We start from the raw sequence: 18,893 nt of genomic DNA, 5'->3' as shown, positions 1-18,893 counted from the left end.
CACAAAAATCATGTACAATACAATCTCCTCCTATGCCTTGAGCCCTTCACGCATAAACTTTCCAAGCTGTTTGGCCTAAAGATGTTAGCTGCTGCCAGGAAAAAGGACACGGGTAAAGCAGACTTACCAAGTCTCCGTGCATCATCGAGAAGTGATTGCCCGGCATGTGCCGGATCATCATCTTGTCCACGTCCAGGAACTCGTCCCACCGGTTCGGGCCAAAGTCGGTGCGGTTGTCCAGCAGGAAGAGCGCATGGCCCTCCGGATACGGCTCCGGGCGCGGGTCTGTCGGCAGGTGGCACACGCCGTCCTCGCACCAGATCAGCACGACCTTGGGGCAGCGGTCCTTGGGGATCGGCTCGGCCGTGTAGTTGGACAGGGCTGTGACCGAGGCGGCAAAATGCGGCAGCAGCCAGGCCGGCACCTTGTCGGCGTCACCGTCACCCAGCAGCCCGATGCTGGCAAACCAGGCGTGCAGACCCTTGGGCAGCGGCTCGATCGTGACGGGACACGGCGCGTCGATGAAGACGATGTGCGCCACCTCATCACCGGCCTTGATCAGCTGGTGGACAATCTCGTACGCGATCACGCCGCCGGCCGACCAGCCCGCCAGACTGTAGGGTCCGGTCGCCTGGCGCCGCTTGATCTCGACGATGAACTTGGCCGCCATCCCGTAGACGCCGCAGTTGTACTCCTCTGGCGTCTTCATAAAGGGCGAGAAGAGGCCCCAGACGGCCCAGTCGCGGCCAATCTCGTCGATCTCGGTGTAGGATGTGGCGCTGCCGCTGCCGTCCGGCACGATGAAGAGGTTGTGCGTCGCCGTGCGCTGACGACCCTGCAGCAGCACGGACGTGGCCTTGCGGTGTGGGTAGTGGTCGACGATCGACGTGGGTGGCGGCAACTTCTCAAACGGGTCGGCTGACTCCAGCCGGATCACGCTCTGGGTGAACGACACGGTCTTGTCCTCGGGCGTGGACGAGGCCTTCTTCTGGGTCGTCGTCGCTGGCCGGTCCTCGATTCCGAGAGCCCGCTCGACCTCCTTCAGCGACGGGTTCGACACGAAGAGGTCTGACGGGATGTCAATGCCCGTCTTCTCGCGCAGAGATCCCAGGATCTGCAGGCTCATCAGCGAGTCCATGCCCAGGTTGGCCAGGTCCGGTGCAGCCAGGATCTCGTCGACCTCGACGCCCATCTCCTCGGAGATGGTCTCGCGCACGGCCTGCTGCAGACCGGCAGGACCTTCGCCTCCCCCCTTGACCGAGCCGTTCTCACTGTCGTCCATGGGCGTGGTCACGTCCGAGTCCGACTTGAGCTCGTCGACCTCCGAGTCGTCGCTGGAGCCCGAGTCCTCGGTCGACGGGTTGCGCTGACGTCCGGTCTCGAACTGGGCCAGATAGCCCTTGAAGCTGCCGATCGTCGGCTGGTCCACAAACACGTTCGAGTGCAGGTCCAGGTCGAGCTCCTCGCGGATGCGCCCGCTGACTGTCAGTGCCATCAGCGAGTCGACGCCCAGGTCGGCAAACGCAATATTGTCGTCCAGCTCGTCGTGCGACACGCCCACTTCCGTCGCCAGAATGTCCATCACCTCGCTGGTGATCGACTTGAGCTTTTGGTTGACCTTGCCAATGTTGGCGTGCGTCACCACCTTCTTGTTCCGGGCTGCCGCCGTCTTGGCTGCCGCTTTGGTGCGGGCTGCCGGCACAGTGGCCGCAGCTGCTGCTCCGGTCACCGCAGCCGATCCGCGAGGCGGCAACACCAGGTTGAGCACCTTGCGCGGCACCGCGGCAAAGCGCACGTCGCCGGCCACGCCGATGATGCGGTCGCCGTCAAACACATACGCATCGCCGGCATACATCGTGGTGCCCTTGACCGGCTGCATCCGGATGTAGCTGCGGTACGTCTTGGCCACGTCCGGCCGCTCGACAAAGCGCAGCGAGCCCCAGCCGTGCGAGATGAAGACCTGGTTGCGTGAGTCGATCGCATCCGTGGCGTTGACGATGAAGCCCGAGATGTGGCACATGCTGTCGATCCAGTACGGGTTGAAGAAAAAGTTGTCCTGCATGCCGGCTGTCTGGAACTGGACCTTGGCCGTGGCCTCGCACTGCTGGCTGTCGATGATCACCTCGTCCATGCCGCGGTAGTAGGGAGCGTAGTCCACCAGCGCCGTGAAGAGCTTGTAGGCCATACCACGGCTCACCTTGGATGCCGTGCCCTGCGCCTCGCCCGCGTGCAGCGCGTCGACCCGTCCACGGATCAGGTAGCTGACCCGCTCAAACTCGTCGCACCACCGCTCCTTGTCGCCGTAGAGCACCCGACAGGTTCCGTGGACTGTCCGCTTGGCGCCTTCGCCCGCGCTGAACGATATGTCCAGGTAGCCGTCCGCGATGCTGCCTCTGGCCGCGATGTACAGCATGTGGCTGCTGCCCGACTCGTCCAGGATCAGCGTCTTGGTCACCTCCACGTTGGCCACGTTGATCCCGATCTTGGCCACGGCTGCATCGTCGGCCTCTGGTCGTGCCAGCCGGTACGCGTAGTCGCCCAGTGTCAGCGCCATGTCGGCGTACAGCGTAGATGGGCAGAGCGGTGCCCCGTTGACCAGGTGGCCCATCAGTGCCGGTCGCAGGTCTTCGCGCAGCAGATCGGACTCGGCGTCGATCGTGATCGTGTCACCTTTGACCAATTCGTGCACCACCTCCTGCACGCTCGACGTCGACAGCTTCGGCTTGGCTGGCTCGATGGCCGCCACCGCCGTCTTCAGCGATGCTGCTCCGCGGTTCTTCGTCAGGCTCCAGTCGCCCGAGTACTGCAGCCAGTAGTTCTTCTCGTCGAACGCGTACGTCGGCAGGTCCAACAGCCGTGTCGATGCCACAAAGTCGCGGTGCAGCTCGTTCCAGTCCACGTTGAGTCCGGCCGCGTGCAGCGTGCTCAGCGTCGTGCTCAGCGTCTTGTCAGCCACCTCGGCCCGCCGAACCGTCGGCACCGCAATCGTCGTCGCCCCAAAGGCCGCCTTGACCATGTTGGCGCATACTGGATGCGGCCCGACCTCGAGCCAGACCGTCTTCTCGTCGATCGTGCCGGCCTGTTGTGCCGAAACGAGTCCACCGAGGAAGTTGACCGCTTCGCGCGCGTGGTCACGCAGATACGCCCCGTTGATCTTGCCCGCACCGTCCTCCACTCCGATCAGCTTGCCTAGTAGCGGCGAGATGACCGGCACCGTCGGCTTCTGGAAGCAGACCCCGCCGGCCAGACGCTCAAAGTCGTCCAGGATCGCGTCCACCTGCGCCGAGTGGAAGGCGAACGGCACCTTGAGCTGCGTGCACTTGAACCCGTTGTCACCCAGGATCGTGGCCAGCTCGGCCACCTCGGCTGCTGTGCCGCTCAGTACTGTCTCGCGCGGCCCGTTGATGCATGCCACGTTGACCGTCTCGGCCAGCTCGCCGAGCGCGTCCTTGACCACCGACACCGAGCCCTGTACCGCCAGCATCGCGTGCGTGCCTGCCGTGCAAGCCTTGACTAGCAGCTGCGCCCGCGCGCCCACGAGGTAGATCGCGTCGCTGGCCGAGAGCACGCCGGCAATGTGCAGCGCCGCGTACTCGCCCAGGCTGTGGCCCAGCACCGCCGCCGGACGCACGCCCCAGGAGATCCAGAGACGGGCCACCGCCATCTCGAAGCAGGCTAGGCCCAGCTGCACCACAACCGGGCTGAGCGACTGCACGTCCGGCTCGCTGCCGTCAATCAGCGGCAGGAACGACGGGAACCCGTGCACCTTGGCCACCTGCTCGAACTCGTCGATGCTCGATCGGAACACCTGGTAGTGAGCGTACAGGTCCTTGCCCAGTCCGGCGTACTGCGAGCCCTGGCCGGTGAAGAGGAAGGCCACCTTGGGCTGCTCCGGCGAGACCGGTGCAAAGGTGCCCTGCAGTCGAGTCTTGAGCGCGCTCTGAGCGCCAGCCAGGTCGCTGGCCACCACGTTCATCCGCCAGTAGTGCTGGATTCGCCGTGCCGTGGTCGTGTAGGCCACGTCGGATAGCGGCGTGGCGGCGTGCTCGGCCATCCAGGCCACCAGGCGCTCGGCGTTGCGCAGCATCGACGCCTTGGACTTGCCCGTCACTGCCACCACATGGCTCGTGCGTGGGTCTGCCGTGGCCGGTGCCCGGACAGGGCCGTCCTCGAGCAGCAGCCCGGTGTTGCCGCCGGCAGCGCTGAAGTTGTTGACAAAGATCCGCCGGGGAAGGCCGTCGTGGCGCTTGAAGGGCGTCATGTGAAAGGCAATGTTGACGTTGCGCTCGCTCAGGTCCTTGGGGAAGCCCTTGTTGATCTCCTTCTTGATCCCGACGTGTGGCGGGATCAGGCTCTTCTGCATCATCATGAGCACCTTGATCAGCGCCGTCACGCCCGAGGCCGCCTCGCCGTGGCCGACGTTCGCCTTGACCGCGCCCAGGTACAGCGGCCGGCCGGCCGGTCGACGACGTTCAGCTGGAGCAAACACGTTGGTGACGGAGAGCATCTCCGTGCCATCGCCCGCCTGCGTGCCCGTGCCGTGCATTTCGACATAGTCCACGTCCAGCGGGTCGACTCCGGCATCGTTCAGGATCGCCGACGAGAGCACCGACTGTGTTGGTCCGTGGGGGTGTGTGATGGAGATCGCGTCAGCCGAGTGGTTCGTAGCCGTGCCCAGAACCACGGCCAGCACGTTGTCCCCGTCTGCCTCGGCATCCTCCAGCCGCTTCACGATGACAGACGCGCAGCCATCGCCGCGGCAGTAGCCGTCCGCACCGTCGTCAAACGTTTGGCAGTTGCCCGTCTTGGAGAGAAACTGTCCTCGGCTGAGGCCGGCAAAGATGTCCGAGTTGGTCATGCACGACAGCCCACCCACAATGGCCGTGTCGCAGTCGTGTGCCCACAGCGACGTGCAGGCCACGTTCATGGCCGCCGCACTGCTGGAACAGGCCGTGTCGATGTTCAGGCTGGGACCACTGAAGCCAAAGTGGTAGTTGATCCGGCCGGGGCCAAACGCCCGCACGCCGCCTGTGATGTAGTATGTGTCGACCTCCTGGGCTGCGTTGATCTCGCGCCAGTCGTCCGACGTCTGTCCGTAGAACGTACCGATGCGGTCGAGCCGCGTGCTCGGCGTCCGATTGGGCACATAGCCCGACATCTCCAGCGCTTCGTAGGCCGTCGTCAGCGCCATGCGCTGCATGGGGTCCGTCTGCAGCGCCTCGCGCGGCGACATGTTGAAGAATCGCGGGTCGAAGAGACCCGGGTTCTCGATGAAGCAACCATACGGCGTGTGGCTCGTGTTGACCGCCTTGCCGCTCGGGTCCACGTGTGTCTCGGCCGGGAACCGCTCCTTGGGCACCACCCGGTGCACGTCCAGGCCCTTGGCCAGCAGCTCCCACAGCTTCTCATGGCTAGCTGCGTCTGGGAAGCGCCCGGCCATGCCGACAATCGCCAGCTTCGGCCGACGCCGAGCCCCATGGTTGCCAATCGTCGGTGCAGGCGCTCCGGCCACACCAGCCGACCCGAAATCCGGCTGCTGCACAACCGACACCTTGAGCTCGGTCTGTGACCGCACCAGGTTCGCCAGTGAGCTCGCGTTCTGCGTCGGCCCAAACGGAATCACCACACACTCCACGCCCGTGAATTCGCGGGCTATGTCGAGGCAGCCGTCCACGACGCGCGAGAACATCAGCGGTTCGTTCAGGATCTCGTACACAGCCGCTTCAAACAGCGACGCTGTCGATGTCTCGCTGAACCACGTTCCAGTGGTGCAAGACATCACCGCCGAGCGTGGCTTCGTCTTGAACAGCGCATCCACCACCGCTGCGTCTTCGAGCCGGAGAATCTTCTTCACGTCCGCCCCCGCATGCAGGTGGCTGGCGTGGTACGGTCCATACACTGGAATCGACGTCGACCGGCCCAGCTGGCCCGTCGCTATAAATGCCTCCAGAGACGGCGGCGGCCCAGAGACCGCCACGCTGCTTGCTGACACGGCGCTGATGTAGATCTGGCTGGCTTGGGGAAGAGACTGTTTTGGTAGTTTGTCAGTTTTGGCTTTGGCTTTGGAAATGTGGAAATGGAATTGAGGGTTGCCGAGAGGGGATTAATAAGCAGTGCCGGTGCATCAAAGTGGAAGGAACAAACCTTGCCATGGCAAAACTCGGAAAGAACCTTCCGGGTCTCCTCCTCCTTCTGGCTGGGGAAGATGTATGTCCAGCTCTCAGAGCGGCCGGTTGCAGGACTAAGGCGGTCGGCAAGCTTGGCCACGTGAGAGCCTGTCCGGAATGCCATCAGCACAGCCTGCACGCCCACGGGCACAAGCGAGGACAGCGACGGTGTCGAGGCGATGGCCACAGCCGCAAAGAGGCCCGAGCATAGACCGGCTAAGAAGGTCTGGTCGTGTCGGATGATATCCTCATAGTGCTTCTCGCCATGGCTGAAGGACAGTTAGCCAGTCGGTACGGTTCATTTACAGCATGAGGACTGGCTCTTACTCAATGTAGTGTGCAAGCTGTGTGATGCAGAGCAAAGCTCCGTCCAGGCCGGGGTGCTTGATATCTTGAGAATGGTACTTCTCGTTCAGCTGCTGGATGGTCTTGAACACCGGGAGCTTCGCACGCTCGATCCGGTGGAGGCCCTCGACTTCCTTCCGCAGAGCCTCAGTGGCCTGGTTCAGGAAAGCCTGGGCAAGGATGCCTGTGTTGTCCTGTCGGCAGAGTCCGGACAGGAAGGCGTACGTGTCGAGGGACTGATCCCCAAAGAGAAGGAATGCCAGCCTGTTAGCCATGGTGGCTAGGTATAGAGGAAAAGACTTCTGGACTGGAACTTTCTGGGTCAAGGCGTGGTTGTGGTGTGAGAAGTTGCCGAAGTGCCAGAAATCGTAAAGGCTGTGATGAGTTCAAGGCATGAGTGATGATGAAGGCGGATGGGTAGGAGAGACTTGACGGTAGGAAAACAGGCTTTCCACCTGTCTTATATACGAGACTTCCAGATGAGCAGTTGACCACCAGGACCGAGCGATAGTCAGAGAAGGAGAGAATCACAGACGGACTGAGCCCTAGTGGATACCATCCAACGAGGTATCCCAGCCAGCCAGCCAGCCACCCCCATCGACCAGCTTCCGCTCCGTCCTCTCGTGTCTCTCCTGAACTCTCTCAATTTCCAGTTCCTCCTAGATCCCATACTTGCTCGTACGAGTTACGGAGGAGGGGTGTGCGTGTCGATAAGCACACGCCCTCGATCCATCTTGCCGGTGGAAGGCCGCAGTCCGGACCTGGTAGGCTTTCGGTCACCGAAACACATCCAAGGTAGTCAGGCACTTGCCGTATTAGGCGAAGTGAACGTCCAAGAAGACCTGGCCGCCGCTTGGATCATTCCTACTAGCACCCTAGACTCGACTACGAGACGGGTACTTCTTTGCAGAGTATTGGGTGGGGGTGACGGTTGTAAGTGCCCGCACAGGGGTGTATGAGATAGGCTCATCGCTTGGGGCTCCAGTGACGTACAAACGGGACCAAAAGGCCAGAACAAGAATAGCTACGGTACAGGTACGGAGTAAGCTGCTCCTGGCCGACTACGGCCGCTTCGGTTGGCCGGTTTGATATTGGCATTGGCCTGGCTCTTCCAGTTGGCGCCCTGCCCTACTCCCAAGCTCAGGAATCCCTGCCATGTAAGACGAGAACCGGCCGGCCACATAGTATGCAAGTATCTCGTTCATCAGGGGGGAGTCGGAGCTGAAAGACGTCGGGTATCATACGAGATGCATACGGGCTTTACAATCCGATCTAACCGCTGTCCGTCTCCATTATGCGTTGGCACCGCAGGGAGGCCAGACAGGATGTGCCAGTGCTGGTGCTGTTGTCCATCCCTCGGGCAGCCTTAAGATGCAAACTTCCTCGGCACAAGTCCACATGCCCACGAGTCCTGCTAAGGAGGGGAAGATCTCGCTTCAAAGAGCAGAAGGTCCGAAGGCCGCATCTTGACAGCCTCCGCATTGCCTCTCCCTTATCGCGAATCCTAGCGGGTCAGAACGAGAATGGAGGACTATGTACATACCACCCACGAGTGCACGCAGAAGACAAGAGATACCTGGGGCGGCGGGAGGGTTGCGGCAATACGACAGAACTGCTTAGAAGGGAGGCGGTTTGTCCGACAGCTTCGGAGTTCCCCATGTTATGCGAAAGGAGCTTCCACAGCGCGAGACACTTGCTCGTAAGAAAGGTCGTCGAAGCGACCGTTTCTCCAGTTAATCGTAAGATAGCAGCATCCATAGTAGCCGGTGGGAAGTCCAGCTTGTGACGATTGGGTCGCCGTCCGAATCGCATCACGCCCTTTCCATCGGTACTTCAGCCGATACCTCTTGTTTTTTTGTCAAAAAGAAAGACCGTGACGTTTCATCCAACCATCGGACATGGCAAACACAAGCTAGACGGGAAAGGAGCCTTGCACGAGCCGGACGGGAAAATGATATATCCGCTGCAGCCGCTCGAAGTAAGTTAGGGGCAAGCAAGAAAAGGTTCTTCGGTTCTTTGGCCGTAGACAAGTCAGGCTGCTAGTTGCCAGCCTCAGCAAGTCCGAGGTTTGAGTGTGAAATCAACCTGCCCCACGTGCAGACTCGTATGTGCCTTGTGCATGGACGCCTGTACACCGGTTCACTTGTACACTTGTACACTTGTATACTTGCACTCCCACAGCTTCACAAGCTGCGTACGGGCACTGTAGAAGGCAATAATTCCGCGAGCAGGAAAGGCAATCCATCCGGGCAGCAAGGGGATCTGCAGCTGTGTTTCCCGGACGGGGCAACGATCGTCCGGGCTAGCGGTGAGATGCCGTGCAGTGTCGTTGTCACAGTTTTGCCTTTTGAAGCCCCGGCCAAGCGGAGAGGCGCAGCCGTCAGGTCGTGCGATGGAAGAGGCGAAGAAGTTTGTGTCCGGACGGCAGTGATGGATGGTGTGTGGCATCAAATCTTACATCCCACATCATTGCATAGCAGTGCAGCCGAATGGGACTGTTCCGGACTTAGAGGACGCCCTTCAGCCGCCGGCTGTGCCGTGTTGCTCGCTTTCTATTTTCATTCCGCCTTTCTTATCACTGGTAGCCCTGCGGTAAGGCACAGCTGCTTGTCCGAACAGCTTCCTTGTCCGTTTGATCTAGTCTCCGCTGTTGCTTTGTATGTAACTGTTTGACAAGGAGAGCATGTAGCACTGATCGCAAACCCACCGTGGTGGATCGGCCAAGCCTCGCATCATCCGTCAACCAAGCTGGCGGCTTTGGAAGACAGCAAGAAGGGCTGCCAGCTGCGGCTTGTGGCCGTCACCTCATTTAGACATTCGCTGTACATAGTAGGATCCTAGTACGGACTTCATTGCTTGAATCGATCGGTGCGAGATGATCAGGATCAGGACAGCGGATTAGTCCCCTGGCTCACGGATGGGTGAACTATGCCGTCTGTCTTACCCGTCTTTGGTCGCCGTCCTCGCCTTCCTGACCGGGATCATTGTCGCCGACATATATCGTGCAACCAATACCTGACCGTATTAAGCCATCAGGCTGTCCCGAATCTGCCCTGGTCAGTATCGCAGTCGCTCGGGCCCACAACCGGGCAAACAAGACACTGAAGAAAAAACGGACCCTAGCCATAAGCCGCATCAGAGGGGTGTCTTGTCAGCGAGAGAGGCTCCGATTGCATCAGCGGAGGGATTAAGGGCGGTGTGAAAAATAAGAATAGCGCCATCTCGCGCATGCCCAATGACATCAGGTTGGTGCCGAGGACAAAAGCTTGTGCATTCTCTGTTGAGGGTACGGGGAGCCGATGTGGAAGAATCGGAAGTCGGTGCTGCCAGGAACAAGCCAATTGACTTGTGAAGGGAACGTGAGACGATAAAGCTATGGCAACGCTAACCGCGTTTGATAACTGCGGGACGAGGCAGTGGTCGCTCCTTCCAACCAATCGCTTTCGGGGCAGCTACGAGTCCGGGATCATTATCGCCTTTTCATCCTTTTGACGGTCTGCGCATGCAGTCTTCTGTTTTTCTTTAGTTTCACGCAGCAAATGCACTGCCTACAGCATGGTGAGATACGAAATTCTACAGGCTACCAGCAACCAGTATACGCGGAAAGCAGGGGTACAATTGACAAGATCGCGGAACGACTGATACGAAACGATCGAGAAAGCACGGCGTGATGGCAGTTGCATGACGGAGTCGATGACCTGCAAGTATCTCAGCCACACTCTGTTCGTCGCTGGTAACGGGGTGCTGCGGTTAGCGAGCTGCTTCCGTTTTGTTTCAATGTAGGTCCGGCGGAGCAGTGCATCGAACGACCACACGGTATGATATTGGCTTAGTCGAATATCAGCTCCGGCGACATGACATCCGGGATGGCGGCTGAAAGTAAGGGAACATGGGCCGAACTGGACAAATCGCAGCCCAACAACAGACGGCTGGATCGAACGGCGCCTTACCACATCGAATATCGACAATACAAGACATGGCCTAACATTCGGTCTGTGCTGTTGGGCTCGTCCGGATGCACCTTGTCTATTTCTGGACATGCAGCAGCCTGGAACACGTTTCTCGTTTGGTTCGGTTCCAAGACTCAACAAGCAGCTCATCCAGCCAACAGGTTTGGGCAAGCAGTCATCTACACTGCTGCCAAGCGACGATCCGCCTCTCATGACCACACGAGTGGAAAGGCGTGAGCAAAACTACGGAAAGAAAGAAAAAGTACCTCGTATGGGGCAACAAAAAAGCACTTCGGACCTCCGGCCAGGGTTGCAGCTAATACGAGCACATCACAAGAAATGGCACTAAAGCCAAAGCCCGTCTGGCTGACTGTGCCCATAGTCAGATAATATGCTGCGCCGTATCTTCGGGCCTGTTTCCACTGTTTGCTGGGCAGCAGCTGCTAGCCTGATTCTTATGGAGCGCGTCAATGGGTTTTTGGCGTCTCATATTCGGTCATGCACTGTCATGACAGCAGTGAGGCCGTCAGGCCTGCTGCCGGGATGTCTCGGTGTGTGCCTGTCTACAGGACAGAAGTTCAGCGCAAGCAAGGAGAGCAGGAGACATGCACACTGTCTCATTTGATTCTTTCTCGACATCGTTGCTGTGCTGCCAGGTGGCTGCGGAAATCATGAAGCGCCTGCATGGCTCATGTCTCGGCCAACAGGTTGGCTCTAAACTGTCAGCCTCTCTGTCCCGCTCTCTCGCACTCTCGCGCCATTCTCACCTTGCGGTGAGCCAGGCCACCAAAATTGGTGCACAAAGAGCTTGGGCCGAGGCACTTCAGGATACAGCAGACGGCACGAGAACGCTTCCAGTGTCAATATTGAGAGGATGTGCAGATTTCCGGACACGGCGTGTTTTCCGCCCATTGGCTCGGTAAAAGATATCTGCATGTACAACTCGGGGCTGTTCTGTTCGCTGGCTGCAAAACTGCAAGACTGCAAGAGGCTGGTGGGGAGGACCTATTCCGGGACAGACAGCAAAAACGGACAGCACACGAGACAGAATCCTAGGCCGGACAGGCAGGTTGGGCGGCTGGTGTCTCCGGCCAATGTGGCAGTCTGTGCCCAGAACGCTGTACGACGGCATGGGCTTCCCTGCCCAACCTCCTTCGCCGCCTCTTCGTGCTTGTGCAAGCGTGAATGACCCTGTGTACCGGTGACACCTCGTTCTCTCGTTTAAAAGACGTCTGGACGAATGGATGCCTCTTCCTGTCGGAAAGGGTCAGCTGGCCGTCCAGCTCACGGACAGGAAACACCGGTGATGTTTTCTCGAGCTTGTTGATCCTCGATATCTGGATGTCAGCTGACAGGTGGGGGCCAGGCCGCCCATTTCTGATGCCTTGGCACTCTGCCATCCAGGTCTTCCCTCTAGATTGCCTGATGGACAAGGGTCTGGGTCGTTTTTCCCCCAGTTGACCTCCGAAGATACGGTCCCAACTACTCCGTACGGTCCAGTATTTGCCGTCTTAGTGGTCTCCGGCCACCAGATATTCGTCCTTCTGGGGCATCTAACCCGTTCGGACAAGCCGTGTTGTTGACAGTCCGTTCCGCTCATCCTCCTGCTTCTCCCTATTCGTCACTTCCGTTTGTCTTGTCAGATATCTAAAGACGTCGTCCGGAGACCGGCAGCTACGGGACAACAAACTACCCGTTCTGTATCCCCTATGCCCAAAATGGCTGCGAGTTACAGCGCACGAGCCTCTCCTGCTTCACGGCTGCCTGGAGGAAGACGAGCCGACGAGGGACAACACAACACCGGCGGGGCCAAAAGAAAGCTCCGCTTCTCAGAATGGATTGGTTGCAGAATCATCTGTAATATGGCATATGCTTCCTAATTCAGGGCTGAGAGGCATTGTAGAATACGTACTTCGTACACTCCGTCTATGGGTACCTTGCTAAATCCCACCCCTCTTCACTCTTTGGCTGTTGGGTAGTGTCTTGGCATCTACCTACCAGAAGAAGATGAGGTTCTTTCCTGTTGGACGGGGGGGAGTGAAACAAGGGGACGGCCAGCGTTGCCATGCTCTATAGAGCTATGTACGACTGTGATGGGGGTCGATGACGACGCTTCCGCGTCAATCTGTAAATCTCGAGCCGTATATCAAGCAGGTCTTTCCTCCCGAGTGTAGGGTGGAGACGGAAAGATTGACTAGGTCTTCATTTTCTCCAATACATCCTACTGAAGCATACTTTTCAACTATCTGATCAAATCTAGAAAGAAGCAATCTTGAATGGATTTACAGGAAAGGCCGCTTCTTTTGTCTTTGGCTGCATTGCCTGTATAAGCAGGACGTCGGATAATCAGGTAAGCACTTTAAAACATTGAATCTACGAGATCAGCTTTTTGATTATTACAATCTTGAGTGCATACCCCCGCAGCCGCTCATACGTTGGTGAGAAGACGACACGCACAACAGCACTGCGTTTCTTGGAATGGACGAATGGAAACTTTATTAACTTGGTTCATACGACGAGTCTGAATATTTTTCTTTAGGGGAAATGGCAGACAATTTCAAAAAGAGAAAGCCCTAGACTTGCACATGCAGAGAGGGGTGAGCAGAAAAGAAGAAAAGAAGACCCAAAAAGAAAAGAGAAAGCATATTCTGCCGTCTGTAGTGCAGAGCGGCTCTAGGATGCGCCAGCTCGGGGCTTGTAGCGGACGGCTGGAGCTGTTGTTGCTTCAGACGTTGACGTTGTTGATACGTACATCGCACTGGGGAAAGGTCAGCGGCCAGGGAGAGAGAACAAGAGAGGGGACAACGCACCCAAGATACGACGTGGAGGGCACGGTCTGGAAGCCGGTAGTGTTCAGGGGGTCCACGGTGTTGCCGATAGCATTTCCCTGATAAGGAATGCCCATCTTCTTGCAGTTGGCAATGTGGTCGTCGGGGAAGGTGAGGCCCTTGAGCTGGTCGGGCTCCTGGATGATGGTGACGGTAAGGCCCATCTCGACATGCCACTCGATGTGGCAGTGGAAGAGGAAGACGCCGGGGTTCTGAACCTTGAAGCGGATGACGACATAGGAGTTGCCGTTGACGGCGATGGTGTCACGACGAGGCGGCGTAGCCGGAAAGGTGCGACTGCTGCCGGACCAGAGGCCGGTGTTGCTGGAGGGCCGGTCGAGCACTTGGAACTGGTGGCCGTGCAGGTGGAAGGGGTGGATGGCGGCGTCCTGGTTGTTGACGACCAGCTCGACGACCTCGCCGTCATCGACAATGTAGGGCTGGACGGCGCCATAGACGAGGGGGTTCGTGTTGTTATCGCCAACAGTGGCGGCGGTGTAGAGCGTGGGCACGGTCTGGTCGATGTACGTCTTGTTGTTGAAGCAGGCACGCGGATAGCCGTTGACGTCGTCGCAGAAGCTGAAGTCGAGCGTGATGGTCGTGGTGACCGGACTATAGGCCGCGAGGCTGTCGTAGGGCTGGAAGTGGGCATCGTCGACGGGCTGCCACTTGGCGACGACGTCGTCAGAAAAGGTGCCGTTGGGCTTCATGACGAGCTGGCCGGTGTAGTTGTGCGGCCACACGATGCCCGAGGCCGCATCGACGGCATAGTCGCGGTTGATGTCGAGCGACAGGAGGAAGGGATAGTTGCGGTGGTCACGTGAGATGCCTGAGATCAGCACGTCGTAGCGCTGGGCCGGGCTGATGCGTAGCTGGTAGGCCTGCTTCTGGGTCACGTACGAAGCGTCGTTCATGATCACCTGCATCGTGTGCGAGTCAAAGTGCAGCATGGCCGAGGCAAAGGCCGAGTAGCAGATGATGCGGAAGCGGTACGTCTTGTTGACCTCAAAGTCGATCTTGGCACCCTGGCCCTCGTTGACGAGGATGTTATCGGGGAAGGGCGGCAAGAACTGCGTGTTGGACGTCACGAGCATGTCCTGCACCAGATACAGGCTCTGGGTGTGGTACCAGTCCGAGACTGTCAGGATGACCTCCTCGTCGTACTGGCCTGCGTACGGGTCGTTGGGGTCGTGAACGATCATCGGGCCTCGCAGTCCGTCCGGGTACTGGCCGAGGTTGTGCGAGTGGTCTGGACCGTCAGCACAGGGCAGTCACGCGAAGAACGGGGAGGCCTTACACCAGAATGTGCCGGGCTCGTCGGCCTGAGCACGATTTGTTAGCAGCTGTTAGCAGGGAAAAGGATCGCATTTACGTACCAGGAAACTGTACGTGATCGAGGAACCAGGCGGCACCGGACACTGGTCGACAGCACTGGGCCCGTCCATCCAGGTCGACTTGGCCTGGCTGATGCCGTGAAAGTGGATGCCGGTCGTCTGGTTGCCCAGCTGGTTGTTCACGTTCACTACAACGGTGTCGCCCACCTCGGCCTCGATCTTGGGACACGGCCACGCGCCATTGATCCCGATGACTGGGCGGCCATAGCCATCCGGCGCGGCATACACCCAGGTGATGTCCCAATCGTACGTCACCGTGGCCGCCCAGGACCCGGCCACCATCAGGAAGAGGTACACGGCCGAGAAGAAGCCGGTCTGATACATGGCGACGGCTTGTACAAGGAAACACGGCAGAACGAGCGGTAGAGGAAGACGGCCCCCTGCGGGCAGACAGGATGGTGCAAAAGAGCAGGCAGAAGTGTATACCTTACGTCAGCGAGAGAAGACGTGTATGGTGTTGATAAGGAGAGAAGATGTAGGCCAAACGAACGGGAGCCTGTGAGGATTAGGTATTATTGGGCAAGAAAGGAAACAGAAAGAGAAACAGGCAGTCGGGCAGTCAGGCAGTTCCCATGGGGGAGAGTGAGCGAGAGAGTGGAGTGGGAGAAAAGTGTTGCGTCGTCGTGAGCGACGTGGGAAGAGACTGCATTATAAGCTAAATAGAAAGCCTCATGTTTCTTTTTTTCTTTTTTTTTTCTTTTTTTTTCTTCTCGTTCTTGGCCCCCCCTTGCTCGTGCCCGTCTGTAAGTCTACATCGTACAGGCAGCTGCTGTCCCTGGGCAATATCCAGGGACCGAGAGCAGCGAGGACAGACACGAAAACCAGCATGGTGTGGGCGCATGGACCATGCTTGCGAAGCTGGCAAAATCAGCCAAGTAGACCAAAGTAGTAAAGTACCACCGCTTGACAAGCCTCACTCTGTGCTTCCAGAAATGGGTGTCTACTCTGGGTAAGAGGGGGCAGAGCAAGGCGTCTGAGCAGAACTGCCCGGCTCCACCTGAACAAGCTGACCAGACAGCCACGCTCTCTTGGCTCAATTCTCTCCGAAGGAACAGGGGCTGCAGCTGCAGCAGCCGCAGCACCAAGGATCATGTATTGAGAGAGCAGAGGAGCGAGACACGAGACACGAGACGCGGGAGGGTGGGGTGGGGTACAGCACGGTGCCGACACTGCTGCGTGGTAGCCCGGAGGACATTGTATAGTTCCGGCGAGCACGGCTTTCGGGGCTAGCTGGTGACCAGACTGGCCATTTCGCTGGACACGATACGCTATGCTCGGGCAGGTGGGAGCCTCGCTGGCAGCAGCAAGAGGAGGTGGAGCAACGGGCAGACCACATGCCCGGTAAAGGAGCTGGTTATTCTTTTCTTGGTCTTTTACTCTTCTTTCCCGCTCGCTTTTTTTTTTCTTTTTTTTTCTTTTCTTTCTTTCTTTCTTTCTTTTTTCAATTTATTTTTATCGATGGGTCCTGTTACTGCAATTGGCAACAGACCCACCCAGTATTGACGGCTTGGCCGACGCTGATTGGTTCTGCCCAAATAAAGCCTTCGGATGTCCGTTAGCTGGCGCAACCAGGTGACGTCAAAGCAACCCGAGCTAGGTAGAGTGACTGCAGCTTAGCAGCAGCTCATCGTGGGCAGCGACTAGCAGCGCTGTGGGCATCTGGCGCCGGCCGCGCGAACACGAGACGGAAAAAGGGAAATTACAAGAGCTAGAAACAAAACACTCGACTAGCAGGAGAAGATCGTAAGCTGAGAAATCCTTCAACACGGCTCGCGCTGACCAAAAGACAGGCATGGCCTGATGCTGGTCCTCTTACGAGCAGTGTAACGGCGTGCTAAGCCATGTGTGCTGTGCTGTGCTTACGATTTTTAAGGGATGCAGTCAAACCAACAGTTAGGCTCTGTTTTTGTTCGTCGACGTTTCGGCCTGAGCGCCATGTCTTCGCCTCCATCAGCCCTCAGCCATTATTAGCCATCAGCCGTCGGGGAGGTCTATCAACAAGGGTAAGCTGGCAGCCTCGGTGTGATGACCAACCATGTATATACATAGCATGCGAGCATGCCAAAAGAAAGAAAAAGCCTAAATAAAGTAAAAAAGAGGAAAATAAGAAAAACAAAAGCGGGTGGGTGAGCGGGTGAGGGTCGCGGCGATGCCAGCAAACGGCATACAAAAGCTGGCCTGTGGGGAGAAGCACCCGTGAGACAGTCTGTGGGTAGGCCAAAGACAGAGGCAATCTGAAGATGCACCAATCCGGCGGCGGGACTGCATGGAAATGGCCTGGTCGGTGCATCTGGCCTGCAGGCAGCCGCAGCAGTCCTCGGCATGGTGACATTCTGTCGCTCGTGTAGCCCACCCCTCGGGAAAGACAAGAGATGCAAGCATGTATCCTGCCAGCACCAGGTCTTGTTTTCGTCCTTTGACCTCGTGTCCGTCTTGACCGAGTGTCAGATGCCTCTTGTTAGTGGCGGCCGAGATATTATATTGCCATTCTCTTTCGGCCCATGGCTGGCGCCTCTATTGTACTCGTATGTACCCAATTGTACCCGTTACAGCATATTTGATTCCAAGACAGTGGCGTAGCGCCTGGTGGCGTCTGGAGAAAGGAAGTTTTCATGAGAGCGAGCGCTCAGACTAGGAAGGCTGAGACTCTGTCGTAGACAGCGGTGACAGGTCCGAGAGAGGGACAAAGACGGTCTGTTGGGATCTCCTTTCTCTGCCACTCTGCCACGCTCTCTGCCGGCAAGCCCTTGTCATGAATCTTTCAGCCGTAGCTTCTTTGCGCTCGTATTTCCAGCATACGGATACGAGTGATGCTGCTCGTGTGCTCGCACAGAATACGGCGAAGCGATTGGTTCTCGGGTCGACAAATTGGTCAGGGGAAACTGTCATCGCAGAAAGTACCAGTGTATCCTAGGCCCTGAAGAGAGAAGCACGAAGTTGCAAGGAAAAGAAGGGATGAAACTAGCTGAACGACACAATGGGCTGAGCAACGGAGTACGGTCAAGGAACAAAAAGTAGCTCCCGGACGAGACAGGCACAACCATCCTTCCACAGTCCAGGCTGAGGCAGCGAGATGAGGAGGGAGGTGAGCGGGATCAATAGGAAGTACGGAGTACACAGGATATGCAATTGGCGCGACCAGAAAACCAGAGTGCGGTTATGTAAGCTATATAGAACAGAAGACCATCTCGGAGGTTTTTTTCCTTATTCCCCCCGTTCTAAACGCCGTGCCAACTTGTTCGTCTCATCTATAGCGTAGGTGGGTAGAACAAGCAACTTCTGGCGAGTGGATCCGGGCGATGCCGCCAAGAGCAGTTGGACCGTTTGCCTCTCGCGAAAGGCTGAGAGGCTAACGATGGCGCTCGTGTAAATCTACCCTAACTACGAAAAGCACGATACGACCATGCAGCTCACAATCAGCGGAAGTCCTAAAGTGCAATTTAAAAACGTATGAGCGTGCGAGCAAAGCTGTTGGAACAAGTCGCTGGATTGGACGCCAATGCTGCTGCAGCTTCTCCTCATTCCTGCCTGACAGACCGCTTCTTGAAACCGGTCCTGTCATGGGTTGCTGCTGCACGAACAACAGCGTGCTGGTCGCATGCAGCAAGCTTTCCCCATGCTCGCTTTATTGCCCGTGCCAACCGGAAATAAGGGATGAAAGCACGCCAAAACAGCCATGGCTCTGTACTATTGGACAGCAGGCTGCCAGCCAAATGGCGTTGTCTCGTTGGTGGGCCGACGGCTGAGCTGCCCTCGTCTCGGCCACCTGGTGATAGCTTCCTGCCGTCATGGTGCGTGAATTGCGTCTTGCATCCTCTTCTTGTGGCCCGCAGTGAGAGGACGCAGATCAGTTGTGATTAAATGATGAAAAGGACGGGGGAACAAATGAAAAAAAAAAAAAAACACTGCACGAAAGGGGGGTAAGGCAGTTGGCCCAATCACAGCCATGGCGCTGCTCGTATTTTTTGGGGAATATAATTCAATACATGTGATCCTGTCCGGTGCCGTTGGTTGTTGGCCAGCCAAATACGCCGTCTTACTCCCGATGTGGTTGAATTATAGTTTTTCTAAAGGCAAATCGGCAGTGCGAGAGGACGCTCGGACCATGCAGAGGTCGACCGAATTGCCGCATCGGGCTACGGCACAAGTGTAAATTAAGTCAACAACGGCAAGCGCAAACGAAAACACGCAATGTTGGTATTGAGCATT

General features: G+C 57.7%; 2 protein-coding genes across 2 annotated transcripts; both read right to left on the bottom strand.

Moving 5' to 3' along the window:
- Positions 1-30: 30 nt before the first annotated feature.
- CMQ_2546 (polyketide synthase) lies at positions 31-6,787 on the bottom strand (the record flags this gene model as incomplete). The annotated part of the gene is made up of 4 exons (XM_014316624.1): positions 31-66; positions 128-6,028; positions 6,145-6,436; positions 6,495-6,787. The coding sequence occupies 4 exons, from the start codon at positions 6,785-6,787 to the stop codon at positions 31-33; spliced, it is 6,522 nt and encodes a 2,173-aa protein (XP_014172099.1).
- Positions 6,788-13,187: 6,400 nt separating this feature from the next.
- Positions 13,188-15,008, bottom strand: CMQ_3183 (iron transport multicopper oxidase fet3 precursor; the record flags this gene model as incomplete). Its single annotated transcript, XM_014317261.1, has 3 exons — positions 13,188-14,539; positions 14,588-14,612; positions 14,667-15,008. The coding sequence occupies 3 exons, from the start codon at positions 15,006-15,008 to the stop codon at positions 13,188-13,190; spliced, it is 1,719 nt and encodes a 572-aa protein (XP_014172736.1).
- Positions 15,009-18,893: the final 3,885 nt, after the last annotated feature.

This window comes from Grosmannia clavigera (assembly GCF_000143105.1).
Source record: "Grosmannia clavigera kw1407 unplaced genomic scaffold GCSC_144, whole genome shotgun sequence".
Lineage (NCBI taxonomy): Eukaryota > Fungi > Ascomycota > Sordariomycetes > Ophiostomatales > Ophiostomataceae > Leptographium > Leptographium clavigerum.
Note: the sequence above shows the minus strand (reverse complement) of the source record. Positions and strands in the feature narration are given on the sequence as shown.